This window comes from Pelophylax lessonae, assembly GCF_965119305.1.
Source record: "Pelophylax lessonae genome assembly, chromosome: 1".
Classification (NCBI taxonomy): Eukaryota; Metazoa; Chordata; class Amphibia; order Anura; family Ranidae; genus Pelophylax; species Pelophylax lessonae.
In genome coordinates, this window is record NC_138768.1 from 526,847,163 (window position 1) to 526,867,640 (window position 20,478).

General features: G+C 43.5%; 1 protein-coding gene across 1 annotated transcript in view; it reads left to right on the forward strand.

Moving 5' to 3' along the window:
* The window catches only part of GTF2E2 (general transcription factor IIE subunit 2), a 194,267-nt gene that overhangs the window by 76,759 nt on the left and 97,030 nt on the right, over positions 1-20,478 (forward strand). The window contains exon 3 of the mRNA XM_082243449.1: positions 3,036-3,143. Within this exon, the coding sequence (XP_082099575.1) occupies positions 3,036-3,143 (108 nt within the window). The remainder of the gene's footprint in view (positions 1-3,035; positions 3,144-20,478) is intronic.

The window sequence follows — 20,478 nt, forward strand, 5'->3', positions numbered from 1 at the left end:
GAACCAAGTAATCTGAACATGTGGAAGTAATCCCTGAAAGCCTGCCAAATGCTGACACCATGTTACCTCGTATCACTTATATTACAAACTATTTTCACCCATTCTGTGAGAGGAGAGAACCCAGGAGACATTCCTGCTTAATTGATAACAGCAGACTGAATCATCACAATATGCTGATAGTGGATCAGTCAGTGACCGTCCTAAATCCAGTTTTTATATACTTGGTCTCCTAATTATGTTGGCTATGATTGGAGAACCAAAGCAACCTTTGGGACTGATATACAATGAAACAAAGAAGTGTCTATGTCAAGGCGGCCAATCTGATGTTTAGTCTCCTTTTATAACTCCATTTAGAAATAAAAGATAGCTTGAGTCTGTTTGGTTTGTGTGACTTATTAGACCTTTCTTGTTTCTTTGTTTTGTCAGTAGCTGTATATCATCCTAAATGAATTACTACATTTTGCTAGTTGCTTTTTCTAGTCTTTTTTTTTTTTTTTCTGTCCCCTGCCTATGTAAATGCATCATCATAAGGCAGGCTTCGCAGTTCCTTGCTTTCAGCAAATTACTTATTTATCCATAAATGGTCAGTGATATTTACCTAATCATCACTTACTCCTAGAGCGCATACGTTGTACTGGACTGTGCAAGGTGCAGTGTGGCAAAGGGTCATTTTAGTACCTGTTTCAACCAATAATTTTTTATTATGCACTGACGTAAGTAAAGTGAATTGAAATTGCTATGGCTTACTACACTTTGTAGAATCTGTAGCTACAGCTTTAGTGGCAGTGTTTAAAGGTACATTCTGGAATAGAAGTATGAGATTTATTAGGTGAATATTCTGGGATTGTCTTGGTGGTCACCGATGAGACCCTGAATATGACCACATCAGCTCTGCCAGGGCTACACTGGTAGCATGCAGTTCCAGGACGGCCACTATCCAAAAAGTAAATTAAGGATTAACCTCCCTGGCAGTAAACCGGAGTGTGGCTTGGGGTTAGTTTTCAGTACCAAAAGCGGTAACCCCACACCATACTCGGGGTTACATCGTAGTATCCCTGTAGTGACACTTAGCTTGTCCCTACAATCCCCTGATGTCCTCCTGCCGATGTCAGCATCCGTCTTCCAGGTTCCCTTCCCTGCAAGCGCCGGTGATGCAGTGGATGTAGAACCGGGTGGGAGATTTCAATAAAAAAAAAAGTAAACAAAACATGACATGATACATTGTAATCTGTTCTTAAGAGAAACCAAGATCTTGAAGGGAAAGTCCCACATATGTATCCAGTCCTCTGAGTCCAAGTCCGGAACATCTCGGGCCCAACGAGAATGGAGGCTGGAGAGCTCCGGAGAGAAGACTTGGAGGAGATGAGCATGTAGAACCGAAGTGGCACGCTCGGAGCAGTCAAATCTCAAGACTCGCTCCAAATCCGGTTGCACCAGCTGTGAAACCCCGGGGGGAAACTGGGCTCTGAAGGCGTGGGACAACTGCAGGTGACGAAAGAGATGGGAGGACGGCACATCATTGGAGGCGAGTAGTTGCGCAAACGGAGGGAGGGTAAGATCCGAAGTTAAGTCCGAGATCTTTCTAATACCGTATTTCGTCCAGGCTGCTGGGTCAGGAAGATGAAACAGATGCTGCAGGGTTGTATTGATCCATAGAGGCGTGTGGGGGAGACGGTGGTACCTGGGTAAGCCTCCAGCTCCAGGCCCTGAGGGTCATTTTCATGGAGGTAGTTAGGGCATATGGAGCCTTAGGGCCCCGAAACAGTAAGTGAAACAATGCCTCCCCCTCCCCTAATACCGCCGCCTCCACCACAAGCACAGAATTAGAGGCGTCAGGGTCAACCACCACACCGCAGTGACTAGTTGAGAGGCCAAAAAATTTGTGACAATCTGGAAAGGCCAGGCCTCCCTGTGAAAGGGGCGCATGAGGGTAGAGAGCTTATTGGGGGGGGGGGGGGCAGCAGCCCCATAAAAAGGAGGAGAAAAGCTTATTCAGGTTAGAAAAAACAATTTCGAAATCCATTGGGGTGAGTGGCGAAATAAGTAGGTGAGTTTAGGGAGGATTCTCATTTTCACCAGGTTAATGCGACCCAACAGTGAGAGCGGGAGGTTCCCCCACGTCTTCAGTCTGGCCCAAATTTCCACAACCACCAGATCAAGGTTAAGAGAAATAAAAACCTGTCGGTGTTCGGGATACCCACACCCCCAAATAGGTAATACTGTCCACCCACTGCAATGAGACATCTGCCGGGGCCAGACGCCTGGCCCCATCATCAATCGCGAGCAGTTGGGACTTGAAGCCTATGTGTGCATTAACACATGGGCTTTTATTGAGGTGTGTTCAGGGACTTCGGCAAAAAAATGCGAAAAGCCCCAAAAAAATGTCCTCTGTTCTCTGTTTCATTATGTAATGGATACACAAGGTATGGAAGACACACAGTGTTCTGCTGTTCTACTTATTTTTCAATTATCCACCCAAATTAAATCATGTGAAACATCAATGCCAATCTGATTTAGTCCTGTGTGCTATACTATTAGAAATTCACTGTGAGTCTCCTAATATTGTAACTTTATTCCACTGATATACCAGTGGGGCCCAGTCAAATACTATCTAACCTTCTAAGCTTAAACCTGCTCCCACCCCCTTCTAAGCCCTAAACTAAGTATCATGTAACAGAAAAATGTCTATACTTACCTATTCCTAAGGTGCTCTGATTTGGTCTCATAATCTCCCTAGTGGCCAGCTTCAGTGAAGAGGGGAGGTCACCTACATCAACTGAAATGCCTATGCGGTGATATCACTTATAGGCTTACAACCAAGCATTCATTTTCGGCTGTCCCTCCTCGACAGTGAAGCCATTACTTAAAGCCAATTATGTGACTGGATCGGAATGCTTTCAGAATAGGTAAATATAGAAATTTCTTCTTTACAAGATAGTTAATATAGGCCTTAGCGAGAGAGAGAGTGTGTGTGTAAAACAGGTAAGGTGTGGAAGTCAGTATGTGCAAATTAACATGTCAGTTTACCTTTGCAGACCCGACACCAGAGAGGTGACACGCACCCACTTTCATTAGAAGAAATCCTGGATGAAACGCAACACCTTGACATTGGAATGAAACAAAGGCAATGGCTAATGTCTGAGGTAAGGATTTAGACTAATGGCAGTTCTCTGTTGAGTGCATGCCTATTTGCTATAGATTTTCATTACTGTCCATAACTTTTAGGCAGCTGTGAAAAAATGCTATATATTGAGAATACGCTCAGAAATAGAAATGGTGATAGTTTATTTTTATCAATTAGCAAAATGTAAAGTAAATGAACAGAAGAGAAATCCAAATCAAATCAATATTTGGTGTGACCACCCTTTGTCTTCAAAACATCATCAATTATTCTAGGTACACTTGCGTATAGTTTTTGAAGGAATTTAGCAGGTAGGTTGTTCCAAACATCTTGGAGAGCTAACTACAGATCTTCTGTGGTTGTAGGCTATCTCAGATCCTTCTGTCTTCATGTAATTCTAGACAGCCTCCCTGATATTGACTTCTTGTTGTTCTTTATACTGAAGATAGTTCTTAATGACCTTTTTTGTATCTTTGGGGTTGTTGTCCTGCTGCAGAATACATTTGGGGCCAATCACACGCCTCCCTAAAGGTATGGCATGGTGGATGATCATTATCTGCCTGTATTTTTCAGCATTGAGGACACCCTTGATCCTGCCCAAATCTTCAACTCCATTTGCAGAATTGCAGCCCCAAACTTGCAAGGAACCTCCACCATGCTACACTGTTGTACCGCCCTCCAGCCCTTTGGTGAACATACAGCCACCTGCTACAGCCAAATATTTCACATTTTGATTTCTCGGTCTAGTGCAACTGCTGCCATTTTCTGCACTCAGTTCCTGTATTTTTGTGCATAGTTGAGTCACTTAGCCTTCTTTTCACATTTGAGGTATGGCTTTTTATCAACAATTCTTCCATAAAGACCACTTCTAGACAGACTTTTCCGGACAGTAGGTGGCTGTACCTGGTTCCCGTCAGTTCTGTGCTGATGGCATTGCTGGATATCTTCCGATGTTGAAGGGAAGTAAGCATGATGTGTCTCATCTGTTGCATTAAGTTTCCATTGTCTCTTTATTCCCCAACATTGCCCGTTACTTTGTGCTTCTTCAAAAGTGCTTGAACAGCAGATCTTGAAACCACAGTCTGCTTTGAAATCTTTGCCTGGGAGAGACCTTGCTGATGCAGTAAAACTACCTTGTGTCTTGTTGCTGTGCTCCTTTTTTCATTGTTGTATGACCTGTGACTTAAAACTGTCTTCCACAACCTCCCCTTAGTAACGGAGTTTGGCTGTTCTTACCCAGGTTTAAGCTTCCTACACAGCTTTTTCTATTTTAGTTAATGACTGCGTTTCAACCTACATATGAAATTGATGATCATTAGCACCTGCTTGGTATAATTAGTTAGTCATACACTTGACTAATCGTACAAAATTCCTGACTTTGTGCAAGTGAACAAAGTGTGCAAGTGTAAGAATTGATGCTGGATTAAAGCCAAAGCTTTGTCACACCAAATATTAATTTGATTTTGATTTTTCTTCTGGTTGCTCACTTTTAATTTTATAAATTGATAAAAATAAACAATTAAATATATTTTTTGAACGTTTTCTTACTTTACAGCATTTCTTCACACCTGCCTAAAACTTTTTCACAGTATTGAATGAATACCAAGTGTAATTGTAAATGGTTTTCCTTGTTGACAAATATGTGTTCAGAGGAAAGTTTTATCTATTTATCGAGAAAAAGAAAGGATTATTATATGAACATGCACCTCTTGTGAATGTTTGCTGTGTTGTGCTGTATACAACATGGATAGGACACACATTTTTTCCCCATTCAATTTTATATTCCTGACAAAGCCTTTTAAGAGAAACATGTTGGGGTTATTTTTTTTTTTTTCATTTTGGGAGTGGGTATTTTAAATATCTGCTTTACTTATCGCCAAGTGCAAGGAAATTTGACTTTCAGAAACTTTGTTATTGTGAGAGGGCAAGGATCACTACCGACCTTCTGGTCCATCTGCACTACTTTGTAGGTACAGTAAATGTTTCTCTAGTACACAGGGACTACTTCTGTTTTTTATTGTAAGATGATGTAGTAAAAGTTACGTTTTAAGGATACAGTAAGATAGATATGCGGTGAAGGAGCAGATCACCCCTGCTCTGAAAGTCAGTAGGGATACCCACAGTGAGATCCAATTTGGAGTGATTTATTTTGAGGCAAATGTTTTTATTTATGACTGAATAGAAGATACAGGACTTTGTCATATACATAGACCTGCTATACAGGTGCCAAGGCATGTTTTCTTATCTGTTAAGCAGTTAAGAGTATACTTCTCCTCTCCTATATCTACATAGTCCAACAACACAATGCACCTTTTTGACACTGTCAATTCCCTACTCCTTGTTTGCCACCTTCCTCCGCTTCCTGGTTATCTGAACGCTTGCAGCCTGTATCACTGACAACCAAGGGTCTATGAATACTCGGCCTATGTCCTGAACTGTGTACCAAATTATAAAATTTACAGGCAAGTAAAAATTCCTGTCTTTGGACAAGTAAAATTTGTTTCCCTCTCCTTTGTTCTTATGATATCCCTATTGCTTGCTAAAAACTAGCTAGTTGGTAGTGGGATGGCACTGCAGCTTTTTTGCCAGTGTCTAGTCACCTCACAGCTGTTCATATTTATTTAAAGAATCCAGTGTCATGTACTGTAATCCAGGAAACTGATTTTTCTGGTAAGTCAAAAATGTTGTTTTTCTCTTTCATTCATTGACAGACACCGCTCCATATCTTCTTTGACCCTTGGGTTATGCTGCTCTCCATAGGAGTAGGACTAGGTGAAAAAAAACTTGACTATGCCCCTAGGACAGTCCTAGGGGATATACTTCCCACTTCCTGCTATAGGACGTCATTTTTTTCTGCCTAGTCAGGAGTAAGGACCTGGTTCCCTGCTGGGACCTGCAGTCCTGGCATTTTTTTCTTTTTTTATTTTCTGTTCCTGTGAGAACTACAATCTACTGCCGGACTGGGGACGCACTGGATATCTTAAATCCTTACGGTCTTCCCAGTCTGGCCAGCGAGCGCGACTCAACTAAAGTGCCTTGAAAAAGTATTCACCCCCTTGACTTTTTACCTATTTTATTACATTACAGCCTTAAGTTCAATGTTTTGTTAATCTGATTTTTATGTGATGGATTTGAACACAATAGTCTAAGTTGGTGAAGTGAAATGAGAAAAATATATACATAAAACTATTTTTTAGAAATAGAAAACAGAAAATTGTCATGTGCGTATGTATTTACTCCCTTTGTTATGAAGCCCATAAAAAGCTCTAGTGCAACCAATTACCGTCAGAAGTCACATAATTAGTGAAATGATGTCCACCTGTGTGCAATCTAAGTGTCACAGGATCTGTCATTACATATACACACCAGAGGCTGCAACACCTAAGCAAGAGGCACCACTAAGCAAACACTGCCATGAAGACCAAGGAACTCTCCAAACAAGTAAGGGACAATGTTGTTGAGAAGTCAGGGTTAGGTTATAAAAAAAATATCCAAATCTTTGATCCCCAGGAGCACCATCAAATCTATCATAACCAAGTGGAATGAACATGGCACAACAGCAAACCTGCCAAGAGATGGCTGCCCACCAAAACTCACGGACCGGGCAAGGAGGGCATTAATCAGAGAGGCAGCACAGAGACCCAAGTTAACCCTGGAGGAGCTGCAGAGTTCCACAGCAGAGACTGGAGTATCTGTACATAGGATGACAATAAGCCATACCCTCCATAGAGTTGGGCTTTATGGCAGAGTGGCCAGAAGAAAGCCATTACTTTCAGCAGAAAACAAAATGACACTTAAGTTTGCGAAAAGGCATGTGGGAGACTCCCAAAATGTATGGAGGAAGGTGCTCTGGTCTGATGAGACTAAAATTAAACTTTTCAGCCATCAAAGAAAACGCTATGTCTGTCGCAAACCCAACACATCACATCACCCAAAGAACACCATCCCCACAGTGAAACATGGTGGTGGCAGCATCATGCTGTAGGGATGTTTTTCAGCAGCCGGGACTGGGAAACTGGTCAGAGTTGAGGGAAAGATTGATGGTGCTAAATACAGGGATATTCTTGCGCAAAACCTGTACCACTGATTTGAGGCTAGGACGGAAATGAACCTTCCAGCAGGACAATGACCCCAAACACACTGCTAAAGCAACACTTGAGTGGTTTAAGGGGAAACATGTAAATGTGTTGGAATAGCCTAGTCAAAGCCCAGACCTCAATCCAATAGAAAATCTGTAGTCAGATTTAAAAAATTGCTGTTCACAAGCGCAAACCATCCAACTTGCTGGAGCAGTTTTGCAAGGAGCAATGGGCAAAAATCACAGTTGTAAGAGGTAGCAAGCTCATAGAGACTTATCTAAAGCGACTTGGAGCTGTGATTACCGCAAAAGGTGGCCCTACAAAATGTTTACTTTAGGGAGGTGAATAGTTATGCACGTTGACTTTTTCTGTTATTTTGCCCTATTTTTACTTCACAATAAAAAAAATAAAAAAAACCTCTTCAAAGTTTTGGGCATGCACTGTAAATTAAAGAATGCAATCCTCAAACAATCAATGTTAATTCTAGGTTGTAAGGCAACAAAACACGAAAAATGCCAAGGGGAGTGAATACGTTTGCAAGGCACTATATGTGTGTGTGTGTGTGTGTGTGTGTGTGTGTGTGTATATATATATATATATATATAATGTATGTATACATATAATATACAACCCAATTCCAAAAAAGTTGAGACTTTTTTTTTTTTTTACAAATCTCATCTTATTTTATTCACAATAAGTGAGAAAGTGAGACATTTTGAAATGTCATGCCAAATATTCGCTTATTTTGGATTTCATGAGAGCTACACATTCCAAAAAAGTTGGGCCAGGTTGCAATAAGAGGCTGGAAAAGTTAAATGTACATATAAGGAACAGCTGGAGGACCAATTGGCAAAATGATTGGGTATAAAAAGAGCCTCTCAGAAGTAAAGATGGGCAGAAGATCACCAATTCCCCAAATGCTGCAGCGAAAAATAGTGGAGCAATATCAGAAAGGAGTTTCTCAGAGAAAAATTGCAGAGTTTGAAGTTATCTTCATCTACAGTGCATAATATCATCCAAAGATTCTGAGAATCTGGAACAATCTCTGTGGGTAAGGGTCAAGGCCGGAAAACCATACTAGATGCCCGTGATCTTCGGGCCCTTAGACGGCACAATGCTACTGTAATGGAAATCACAACATGGGCTCAGGAATACTTCCAGAAAACATTGTCGGTGAATACAATCTACTGTGCCATTCGCCATTGCCGGCTAAAACTCTATAGGCCAAAAAAGAAGCCATATCAAACATGATTCAGAAGCGCAGGCGTTTTCTCTGGGCCAAGGCTCATTTAAAATAGACTGTTGCAAAATGGAAAACTGTTCTGTGGTCAGACAAATCAAAATTTGAAGTTCTTTTTGGAAAACTGGGACGCCATGTCATCCGGACTAAAGAGAACAAGGACAACCCAAATTGTTATCAGCGCTCAGTTCAGAAGCCTGCATCTCTGATGGTATGGGGTTGCATGAGTGCGTGTGGCATGGGCAGCTTACACATCTGGAAAGGCACCATCAATGCTGAAAGGTATATCCAAGTTCTAGAAAAACATATGCTCCCATCCAGACGTCGTCTCTTTCAGGGAAGACCTTGCATTTTCCAACATGACATTGCCAGACCACATACTGCTAATTACAACATCATGACTGCGTAGAAGAAGGATCTGGGTAATGAAATGGCCAGCCTGCAGTCCAGATCTTTCACCCATAGAAAACATTTGGCGCATCCTGAAGAGGAAGATGCGACAAAGAAGACCCTAGGACAGTTGAGCAACTAGAAGCCTGTATTAGACAAGAATGGGACAACATTCCTATTCCTAAACTTGAGCAACTTGTCTCCTCAATCCCCAGACATTTGCAGACTGTTATAAAAAGAAGAGGGGATGACAAACAGTGGTAAACATGGCCTTGTCCCAACTTTTTTGAGATGCGTTAATGTCATGAAATTTAAAATAAACGTATTTTTCCCTTAAAATTATACATTTTCTCAGTTTAAACATTTGATATGTGATCTATAAAATTATTGAAATTTGAAACTTCCACATCATTGCATTCTGTTTCTATTCACAATTTGTACAGTGTCCCAACTTTTCTGTAAGAAAAGATAACCGCGCTAAGTGATTGGAAATAAAAAAAGCAGCAGCTTTAACTGTGACAACACCAAACAATAAATTAAATAAACCAAGCTGCGCTAAAGCAATAAAAAAGTGCTGTGACCACTCGTGTATATAAAATATAAACTATTATTGTGAAAAATTATGTGAAGAGTCCATATAGTCTCTATTCAAATGAATTCCTCAATGGTAATGACCGGAATCTTCAAGTGTAGTGTGACCTCCACTGGTAGTACAAACTGCTTACCAGAGTGTAGTGAATAGTGAGCCAATTCAGGGGATTTCACTCCAAAAGCCTCCAAAAGATAACTCTTCTGGGTAGATTATTCCACTGTGTTCCAAATGTCCTGGACCATGAGTAGCCTCAACCGATATTAGACCATACACATAGGAAAAAAGATATGGAATCCCTTAGCGTAATACTGATATAAATTATGTAAAAGTAGGAGGGAAACTAAAAAGTGTGCAGGATATATAATGTGACAATGAATCACACACAAAAAAAAAAAAAAAACAAGGGTCGAGGCGTGCTGAGGTCATCTGAGTGAGACCAAGGGCGGGCAGAAGAGCCGACCGGCCGGCGGCTTGATATCCTTCTACATGCTCTCTCCTATTGATGTTTGTACGTTTTTTTTTTTTTTTTTTCTTTTTGATTTTAATAAATTATTCAGTTTTACGCTATGGGGTGTATATTTATTTTATACATGTGACCTAGCGATTGATGCCCATGCTGCGTGACCTGAATTTACTACCATTGGAGGTTATTGAGCTTTTCGTTACTGGATTGCTGGAGCATATGAGACTGTGGGTGTACCCTATTCCATTTGCCATTATACACACTAATATCTGGTAAGCGGTTTGCAGCTTCGGGTGGCAGTCACTGTTTTTATTAGGTGGAGTCTGATCTACACCTGGATTGTCCATTTTTTCACTTTGCAATTTCAATTTTACCTCTGGTAAGCAGTTTGCGCTATCGGTGGTGGTTACTTTTCTTGAAGTTGATCACAGTGCCTGTATCATCTATTATTGCAATTTGGCGATTTATATATTATATATCTGGTAAGCAGTTTGCACACTTGGTAGTGGATACTTTGGCGGAATCCCTTTCTTTGAATTTGTCACTTTATGGATCCTTTTAAGTTTTTTTTTTTGTGTGATTCATTGTCACATTATATATCCTGCACAAGTTTCCCTCCTACGTTTTACATAATTTATATCAGTATTACGCTATGGGATTCCATATCTTTTTTCCTATGTGTATGGTTTGATATCGGTTGAGGCTACTCATGGTCCAGGACATTTGGAACACAGTGGAATAATCTACCCATAAGAGAGTTATCTTTCGGAGGCAAGTGAAATCCCCTGAATTGGCTCACTATTCACTACACTCTGGTAAGCAGTTTGTACTACCAGTGGAGGTCCCACTACACTTGAAGATTCCTGTCATTACCATTGAGAGATTAATTTGAATAGAGACTATATGGACTCTTCATATTATTTTTCACAATAATAGTTTATATTTTATATACACGTGTGGTCACAGCACTGTTTTATTGCTTGAGCGCAGCTTGGTTTATTTAATATATAGATATCTATCTATCTATGTATGTGTGTGTATATGTATGTATGTATGTATGTAATATATATATATATATATATATATAATATTACAGTGGGTACGAAAAGTATTCAGACCCCCTTAAATTTTTCACTCTTTGTTATATTGCAGCCATTTGCTAAAATCATTTAGGTTCATTCTTCTTCCTCATGCATGTACACATAGCACCCCATACTGACAGAAAAACACAGAATTGTTGACATTGTTGCAGATTTATTAAAAAAGAAAAACTGAAATATCATATGGTCCTAAGTATTCAGACCCTTTGCTGTGACACTCATATATTTAACTCAGGTGCTTTCCATTTCTTCTGATCATCCTTGAGATGGTTCTACACCTTCATTTGAGTCCAGCTGTGTTTGATTATACTGATTGGACTTGATTAGGAAAGCCACACACCTGTCTATATAAGACCTTCCAGATCACAATGCATGTCAGAGCAAATGAGAATCATGAGGTCAAAGGAACTGCCTGAAGAGCTCAGAGACAGAATTGTGGCAAGGCACAGATCTGGCCAAGGTTACAAAAATATTTCTGCTGCACTTAAGGTTCCTAAGAGCACAGTGGCCTCCATAATCCTCAAATGGAAGACGTTTGGGACGACCAGAACCCTTCCTAGAGCTGGCCGTCCGGCCAAACTGAGCTATCGGGGGAGAAGAGCCTTGGTGAGAGAGGTAAAGAAGAACCCAAAGATCACTGTGGCTGAGCTCCAGAGATGCAGTCAGGAGATGGGAGAAAGTTGTAGAAAGTCAACCATCACTGCAGCCCTCCACCAGTCGGGGCTTTATGGCAGAGTGGCCCGACGGAAGCCTCTCCTCAGTGTAAGACACATGAAAGCCCGCATGGAGTTTGCTAAAAAAACACCTGAAGGACTCCAAGATGGTGAGAAATAAGATTCTCTGGTCTGATGAGACCAAAATAGAACTTTTTGGCCTTAATTCTAAGCGGTATGTGTGGAGAAAACCAGGCACTGCTCATCACCTGTCCAATACAGTCCCAACAGTGAAGCATGGTGGTGGCAGCATCATGCTGTGGGGGTGTTTTTTAGCTGCAGGGACAGGACGACTGGTTGCAATCGAGGGAAAGATGAATGCGGCCAAGTACAGGGATATCCTGGACAAAAACCTTCTCCAGAGTGCTCTGGACCTCAGACTGGGCCGAAGGTTTACCTTCCAACAAGACAATGACCCTAAGCACACAGCTAAAATAACGAAGGAGTGGCTTCACAACAACTCCGTGACTGTTCTTGAATGGCCCAGCCAGAGCCCTGAGTTAAACCCAATTGAGCATCTCTGGAGAGACCTAAAAATGGCTGTCCACCAATGTTTACCATCCAACCTGACAGAACTGGAGAGGATCTGCAAGGAGAAATGGCAGAGGATCCCCAAATCCAGGTGTGAAAGACTTGTTGCATCTTTCCCAAAAAGACTCCTGGCTGTATTAGATCAAAAGGGGGCTTCTACTAAATACTGAGCAAAGGGTCTGAATACTTAGGACCATGTGATATTTCAGTTTTTCTTTTTTAATAAATCTGCAACAATGTCAACAATTCTGTGTTTTTCTGTCAGTATGGGGTGCTATGTGTACATTCATTAGGAAGAAGAATGAACCTAAATGATTTTAGCAAATGGCTGCAATATAACAAAGAGTGAAAAATTTAAGGGGGTCTGAATACTTTTCGTACCCACTGTATGTGTGTATATATATATATATATATATATATATATATATATATATATATATACAAACTTATAATCGCAACACTTGTTTTTGCCCCATTTTTCATGAGCTGAACTCAAAAATCTAAGAAAACTGGGATTCATCCGTGAAGAGAACACCACTCCAAAGTGCCAGACGCCGTAGAATGTGAGCATTTGCCTACTCAACTCAGACCCCAACGAGGGCGACGAGCATGCAGATGAGCTTCCCTGAGACGGTTTCTGACAGTTTGTGCAGAAATTCTTTGGTTATGCAAACCGATTGTTGCAGCAGCTGTTTGGGTGGCTGGTCTCAGACGATCTTGGGGGTGAAGGTGCTGGATGTGGAGGTCCTGGGCTGGTGTGGTTACACGTGGTCTGCAGGTGTGGGGCCAGTTGGATGTACTGCCAAATTCTCTGAAACGCCTTTGGAGATGGCTTATGGTAGAGAAATTGACATTCTATCCACGGGCAACAGTTCTGGTGGACATTCCTGCAGTTAGCATGCCAATTGCACACTTCCTCAAAACTTGCGACATCTGTGGCATTGTGCTGTGTGATAAAACTGCACATTTTACAGTGACCTTTTTATTGTGGCCAGCCTAAGGCACACCTGTGCAATAATCATGCTGTCTAATCAGCATCTTGATATGCGACACGTGTGAGGTGGATGGATTATCTCGGCAAAGGAGATGTGCTCACTAACACAGATTTAGTCTTAGATCTTTGCGTTCAGCCCATGAAAAATGGGGGCAAAAACAAGTTTTTTTTTTTTTTGTTTTTTTTTTAAATTTTGTTCAGTGTATATACAGTATCTCACAAAAGTAAGTACATCCCTCACATTTTTGTAAATTTTTTTTACCTTTTCATGTGACATATTATACTTTGCTACAACGTAAAGTAGTGAGTGTACAGCTTGTACAACGGTGTAAATTTGCTGTCCCCTCAAAATAACTCAACACACAGCCATTAATGTTTAAACCGCTGGCAACAAAAGTGAGTACACCCCTAAGGGAAAATGTCCAAATTGGGCCCAAAGTGTCAATATTTTGTGTGGCCACCATTATTTTCCAGCACTGCCTTAACCCTCTTGGGCATGAAGTTCACCACAGCTTCCCAGGTTGCCACAGGAGTCCTCTTCTACTCCTCTGTGGGGACGTCATGGAGCTGGTGGATGTTAGAGACCTTGCACTCCTCTGTTTGAGAGTGCCCCACAGATGCCTAATTTTGTTTAGGTCTGGACACATGCTTGGCCAGTTCATCACCTTTACCCTCAGCTTCTTTAGCAAGGCAATGTTCGTCTTGGAGATGTGTTTTGGTTTGTTATCATGTTTGAATACTGCCCTGCGGCCCAGTCTCTGAAGAGAGGGGATCATGCTCTGCTTCAGTATGTCACAGTACATGTTGGCATTTATGGTTCCCTCAGTGAACTGTAGCTCCCTAATGCCGGCAGCACTCATGCAGCCCCAGACCATGACACTCCCACCACCATGCTTGACTGTAGGCAAGGCACAACCTCTGGATATGACGCTGAGCATGTGCACTCAACTTCTTTGGTCGACCATGGCAAGGCCTGTTCTGAGTGGAACCTGTTAAAACCGATGTATGGTCTTGGCCACCGTGCTGCAGTTCAGTTTTAGGGTCTTTGCAATCTTCCTATAGCCTAGGCCATCATTATGTAAAGCAACAATTCTTTTTTTGGATCCTTAGAGAGTTCTTTGCCATGAGGTGCCATGTTGAACTTCCAGTGACCAAGTATGCGAGAGTAAGAACACCAAATTTAACACACCTGCTCCCCATTTACAGCTGAGACCCTGTAACACTGAGTCACATGACACCCGGGAGGGCAAATGTCTAGTTGGTCCCAATTTGGACATTTTCACTTAGGGTGTCCTCATTTTTATTGCCTGCAGTTTAGACAATAACGGTTGTGTGTTGAGTTATTTTGAGGGGACAGCAAATTTTACACTGTTTTACAAGCTGTTCACTCTCTACTTTACATTGTAGAAAAGTGTCATTTCTTCAGTGTTGTCACATGAAAAGATATATTTACAAAAATGTGAAGGGTGTACTCACTTTTGTGAGCTACTGTATATATTATATTCTATTTTAATTATTATTATAAAGGATTTATGTATCGCCGTCAGTTTACGCAGCACTTTACAGCTTTACTACCTGAAAAATGTATGCGTGTGTGTGTGTGTGTGTATGTATGTATTTATGTGTGTGTGTGTATGTATGTATGTATGTATGTATGTATATATATATATATATATATATATATATATATATATATATATATATATATATATATATATGTATGTATGTATATGTATGTGTATATATATATATGTATATGTGTATATATATATATATATATATATATATATATATATATACACAAACTTTAAAAGCACATCAGATCTCAATGGGTAAAAATATTATGCTGGATAACTATACTGATATGGACTGGGTAATGTGTTAGGAATGAAAGGATGCCACATCTTTTGATGGAAATGAAAACACTCAACCTACAGAGTGCTGAATTCAAAGACACCCCGAAAATCAAAGTGAGAAAATAATGCAGCAGGCTAGTCAGTTTTGCTGAAATTTCATTGCCTTAACTCAAAATGGTACTCAGTAGCTTGTATGGCCCCCACGTGCTTGTAGGCATGCCTTACAACGTTGAGGCATGCTCCTAATGAGACCACGGATGGTGTCTTGGGCATGTCTTCCCCGATCTAGACCAGGGCATCACTGAGCTCCTCAACAGACTGTGGTGCAACCTGGCAGCGCCGGATGGACCAAAACATAATGTCCCAAAGGGGCTAAGGAGAGAAGGAAAGGTGGTACTTTAAATGAAACATATATATATGTCTCCATCCCTGTATAATTGTATATGTATAAGGAGGGTTTTTTTTTTGGGACTTTAAATACATTTAAACAATATGTCCATCCATCTTATGAAGACAATGAATAACAAAATCAAGACAATGAATAACAAAATCAAATTGATTCATGTACAAGACAGATATATATGACGTGTTAGCACACACATGCCAACAAGCTGCATAGCACATTGCGTCCAATGGTGGTAAATGGTGGTAAAACATAAATCTATGTTGGAAAAAGATCATAAAAAAATCAGGGTAATAAGTAAAAATAAGAATAAATGAATTGTATAGAACTGTATTGGTGCATCCAAATATGCCCCACGTGTTTCATGTTACAGGCAGCATAACGTTATCTACGGCTTCTCCAGACCCTTTCACGTCAGTCAAATGTGCTCAGGGTGAACCTGTGAAAAGCACAGGGCGCCAGTGGCGGACCTGCCAATTCTGGTGTTTAATGGCAAATGGCATTCAAACTCCATGGTGCTCAGTAGTGAGTACAGGGCCCACTAGAGGATGTTGGGCCCTCAGGTCACCCTCATGAAGTCTGCCTGATTGCTTGGTCAGAAACATTCACACCAGTGACCTGCTGGAGGTCATTTTGTAGAGCTCTGGCAATGCTTAATCCTGTTTCTCCTTGCACAAAGGAGCAGATACCAGTCCTGCTGATTGGTTAAGGACCTTCTACTGCTCTCTCCAGCTCTCCAGTAACTGCCTATCTCCTGGAATCTCCTCTCTTGAGACTGTGCTAGGAGACACAGCAAACCTTCTGGCAATGGTACGTTTTGATGTGCCATTCTGGAGTAGTTGGACTGCCTGTGAAACCTCTATAGGGTCCAGCTATCACCTCATGCTACCAGTAGGGACACTGACCCTAGCCAAATGCAAAACTAGTGAAAAACTGTCAGAAAAGATGAGTAGGGAAAAAATGTCAGTGGCCTCCACCTGTAAAACCATTCCTGTGTTGGAGGTCACCTCATTGTTTCCCATCTAGTGCCCCTGTTAATTTCATGAACACCAAAGCAGCTAAAACTGATTAACAACCCCATCTGCTACTTAACTGACCAGATCAATATTTCAGGAGTTTAGCTGATGTGATGCTATACTCAGACTTTCATTTTTTTGAGCAGAGTATACATTTATATTATAGATGTTGAATCTCGTACATATCATCAGACTCCGATCAAAATGTTTATAGAGAAAGAAAAAAATGTAAAAAGGCCTAAAATCCAATTTCTCTTACGTCCTCTGACAGTCGCCGCCCACTCATACAGTCTTCACCAATGGGTATTGACCTCTTATCCACAGGAGCAAGCTAGGCATAAGACTTGTTAAAAACAAAGTAATTTACATAGACACACCTGTAAGGGGCTGTCCCACTGGTCCAATACCCCACTGCTATCAGCATTCCCAACTCAGTTTGTCTTCTGCCTAGTTAAGGCGAAAGATAGGCTTTCCTTGTGCTGGGGCTACGGTCTCAGCCTTTCTCCTTTTTAATACTTTTATTTGCTGCAATGTGTTTTTCTTTACACTACTAGCTTTTTATTTGTTATGCGTTTAGTTAGTCGGTTCTCCGGAAGACTACAGCGTTTGCGGAGCTGGGAATCGAACTGGTCGTCCTGACATTTCAGGACAGAGGATCTTAGGGAATCCCAGCCTGCCATCAAGCGTTTAGCAGGCTATGTGTGCGCCCTGGCCTCGCAAACGACCTGCCCCTGTCCTCAGGGGCACAAGCCTGCGAGGTGGCTACCTCGCTGGGATGCCTCAACATGCGGTTCTGACCTTGAGACGCGTCCTCTTCTTGGCTGCTGGCCCCCCCGCCATCTGGGGTGGGGGGCTCCCACGCCCTGTGAAGCGGTAAGTATTACTCTGTGTGGGGCATCTGTATGGGGATTACATTCTGTGTGTCTGTCTCCTCATGTCTGTGCCCGGGGCTCGCATCCCTCCCGGTCCCTGCGGGGGCTTCTGAGCATGTTATGCTGTGTGGGGGTCCCTAACCCTGTCCGCACTGTTTAGTGTATTTGGGGGTACAGTCATGGTGCGGCGGACCACTGCGTTGTAAAAAACGCGGAACCGTCATTTTAGGTGTGGGCAGCTGCTTTGGCCTCACTGTGGGCACTTCTGCAGCTCCTCTCTGTAGTGTTTTTTGGCACCTTCGGGCGCCATCTTGTGTGTGGCAAGGTTATGGGATATTCTTCTGCTTTCGGTGTCTTTCCTCTCAGTGGGATACTTTAACTTGCAGTACATTGCGGTGGGCGCCGCGATCGCGTCTTAAAGGGCCAGCGTCCTTGTACTGTCATGGAGTCCCAGGACAGCAAATTTCCCCCAGCCTTGGTTAATGAATCAGGTACTCCTGATTCTTCTCCTTCTCTAGCTGCTGCACTGGTTACTTTAGGTTTTTCCCTGTCCCGCTGAGTTTCACGAAACGGTGAACGAACAATGGCGTAATTTAAAACGCCCTTTTGTGGTACCAAATGGTTTCGGTTCCGTTACCCTTTTGCGTCTCCTATGGATTCGCGCTGGACGGTGTCCCCTAAAGTGGATCATACTGTGTCCAGGTTGAACAAGGCCTCTCTTATGCCCTCGGAGGATTCTCCGGTGTTTAGGGACCCTACAGATAGGTGGGTGGAATCTCTGGCTCGCCACGCTTATACGGTGGTGGGTTCTTTGCTGAAGCCCGTCTTCGCATCTGTTATGGTTTCTCAGGCTGTGGCTGTTTGGGCCCGGGTGCTCAAACGCACTCTAGAGACGGATTCCGCCCCTCCGACTACTGTGGAGATGTTGGATCAGATGCGTCAGGCGGTTCTGTACCTGTGTGGCCCGGCCTTGGATGAGGCTCCTCTAGTAGCACGACTATCTGGTGTCGCGGTGCTGACCCGTTGTCTGGTATGGCTGAAGAGCTGGTCGGCTGACCAGTCCTCCAGGAAGACGGTGTCTGACATTCCTTATGCAGGGAATCGTCTCTTTGGAGAATCCCTGGACGAATTGGTTAAAGGAGTCACTGGGGGCAAGAGCACTCTGCTGCCCCAGAACCAAAAGGGAAAAGTTTTCCGTGGTAAGCGGGGCCCTTCCTTTAAACAAATCAGGGGTCCTTTCGTGCCTTCAAGGCGCAGGACAAGGGTAGACCCTTTAAGGGCCACGGTGGTCAGAAAAAGCCCTGGACGGGCAAGCCAAAACCAAGCCACGCTGGCTCGGCAGGTCCCGCCGCCTCGACCCGAAGGGACGCCCTCACCCGTTCCAGGGGTGGGGGGGGGGGGGTTACGTCTGCGCGGTTTTCTAGAACCATGGCTGTTCCGGATTCCGGACAGGTGGGTTCAGGAAATCATTCGATCGGGATACAAGATCGAATTCCTTTCGCGACCAGCGGACAGATTCTTTCCCTCAAATCTTCATTTGACCCCAGATCGGTTACACAATCTTCATCGGGCGGTTCAGGATCTCCTCGCCCAGGGGGTGGTTGTCCCGGTGCCTCATCGGGACAGATTTCGGGGGTTCTACTCAAATCTGTTCACTTTGCCCAGAAAGGAGGGCAAGGTACGTCCGATTCTGGACTTGAAAGCTTTGAACCGCTTCGTGCGGGTTCAAAAGTTCCGCATGGAATCCCTCCGTTCGGTGGTGGCCTCTTTAAGCCCTTGAGATTTCCTTGCTTCCATCGATCTCAAGGATGCGTATTTACACATCCCCATATTCGCGGGTCACCAGAGGTTCCTCCGTTTTGCAATCGCGGAGGAACACTATCAGTTTGTGGCGTTACCTTTCGGTCTCGCTTCGGCTCCAAGGGTGTTTACCAAGGTGCTGGCTCCTGTTCTGGCCCTGTTACGGGCACAGGGGATTGCGATCTTGGGATATCTGGACGATCTCCTGTTAAGATCAAGTGCCAGCCGAGCCTATTACGCGATCTGTCAACTACCGTTCAGATGCTCCAGGATTTCGGGTGGACCATCAATGTGCAGAAGTCGACCTTGTCCCCTTCTGTTCGTCTCCCTTACCTGGGAATGGCTCTGGACTTTGGCCAAGCAAAAGTCTTTCTGCCGGAGGAAAAGCTCCGGACTCTGCAGAACGAGGTCAGGTCCCTCAGGGACAACGACTCCTCATCACTCCGGACCTGCATGCGATCCCTGGGGTTGATATCGGCCTTCAAGGCGATTATCGTTTGCACAGTTCCACACGCGATCTCTTCAAGCGGAGATCCTGGCCAGACTTCCTCAATCCTTGGAAAGGAGGATATCTCTGAGCCGTCACGTCAGAGTGGATCTTCTCTGGTGGCTTCAGTCCCCGGCTCTGACGGAGGGGAAATCCTTCCGCCCGTTGTTGTGGACGGTGATCACCACGGATGCCAGCCTGTCGGACTCGGGTGGCGTGCTGGGCATTCTATCTGCCCAGGGCACTTGGTCCTCCCTGCCGATAAACATCTTGGAACTGCGAGCGATCAGGCTGTGCTTGTTCCGTTGGTCGGATCTGCTTTGGGGTCGCCCTGTGCGGGTACAGACAGACAACGCCTTGGCGGTGGCCTACATCAATCACCAAGGGGGCACCAGGAGTGCCCGGGTGGCCATAGAGGTGACCGAGATTCTGACTTGGGCTGAGACTCATGTCCCGGCGATTTCGGCGGTTCACATTCTGGGTGTGGAGAATTGGCAGGCCGACTATCTGAGCCGCCAGACCCTGGACCAGGGGGAATGGTCCCTACACCCGGAGGTGTTCGGATGCTGCGTGCGAGATGGGGAACCCCAGATGTGGATCTGTTCGCGTCTCGGCTAAACAACAAGGTGGGAAGGTTCGTGGCAAGAACGTGCGACCCTCTGGCAGACGCCTCGGATGCGCTGGTGGTGCCTTGGAATCAGTATCGCCTGATTTTATGCCTTCCCTCCGATTCAGTTGTTGTCCAGGTTCCTTCGCAGGTTGGTCTCGGAACAGAAGTTGTTGATTTTGGTGGCCCCAGACTGGCCGCGCCGGTCTTGGTA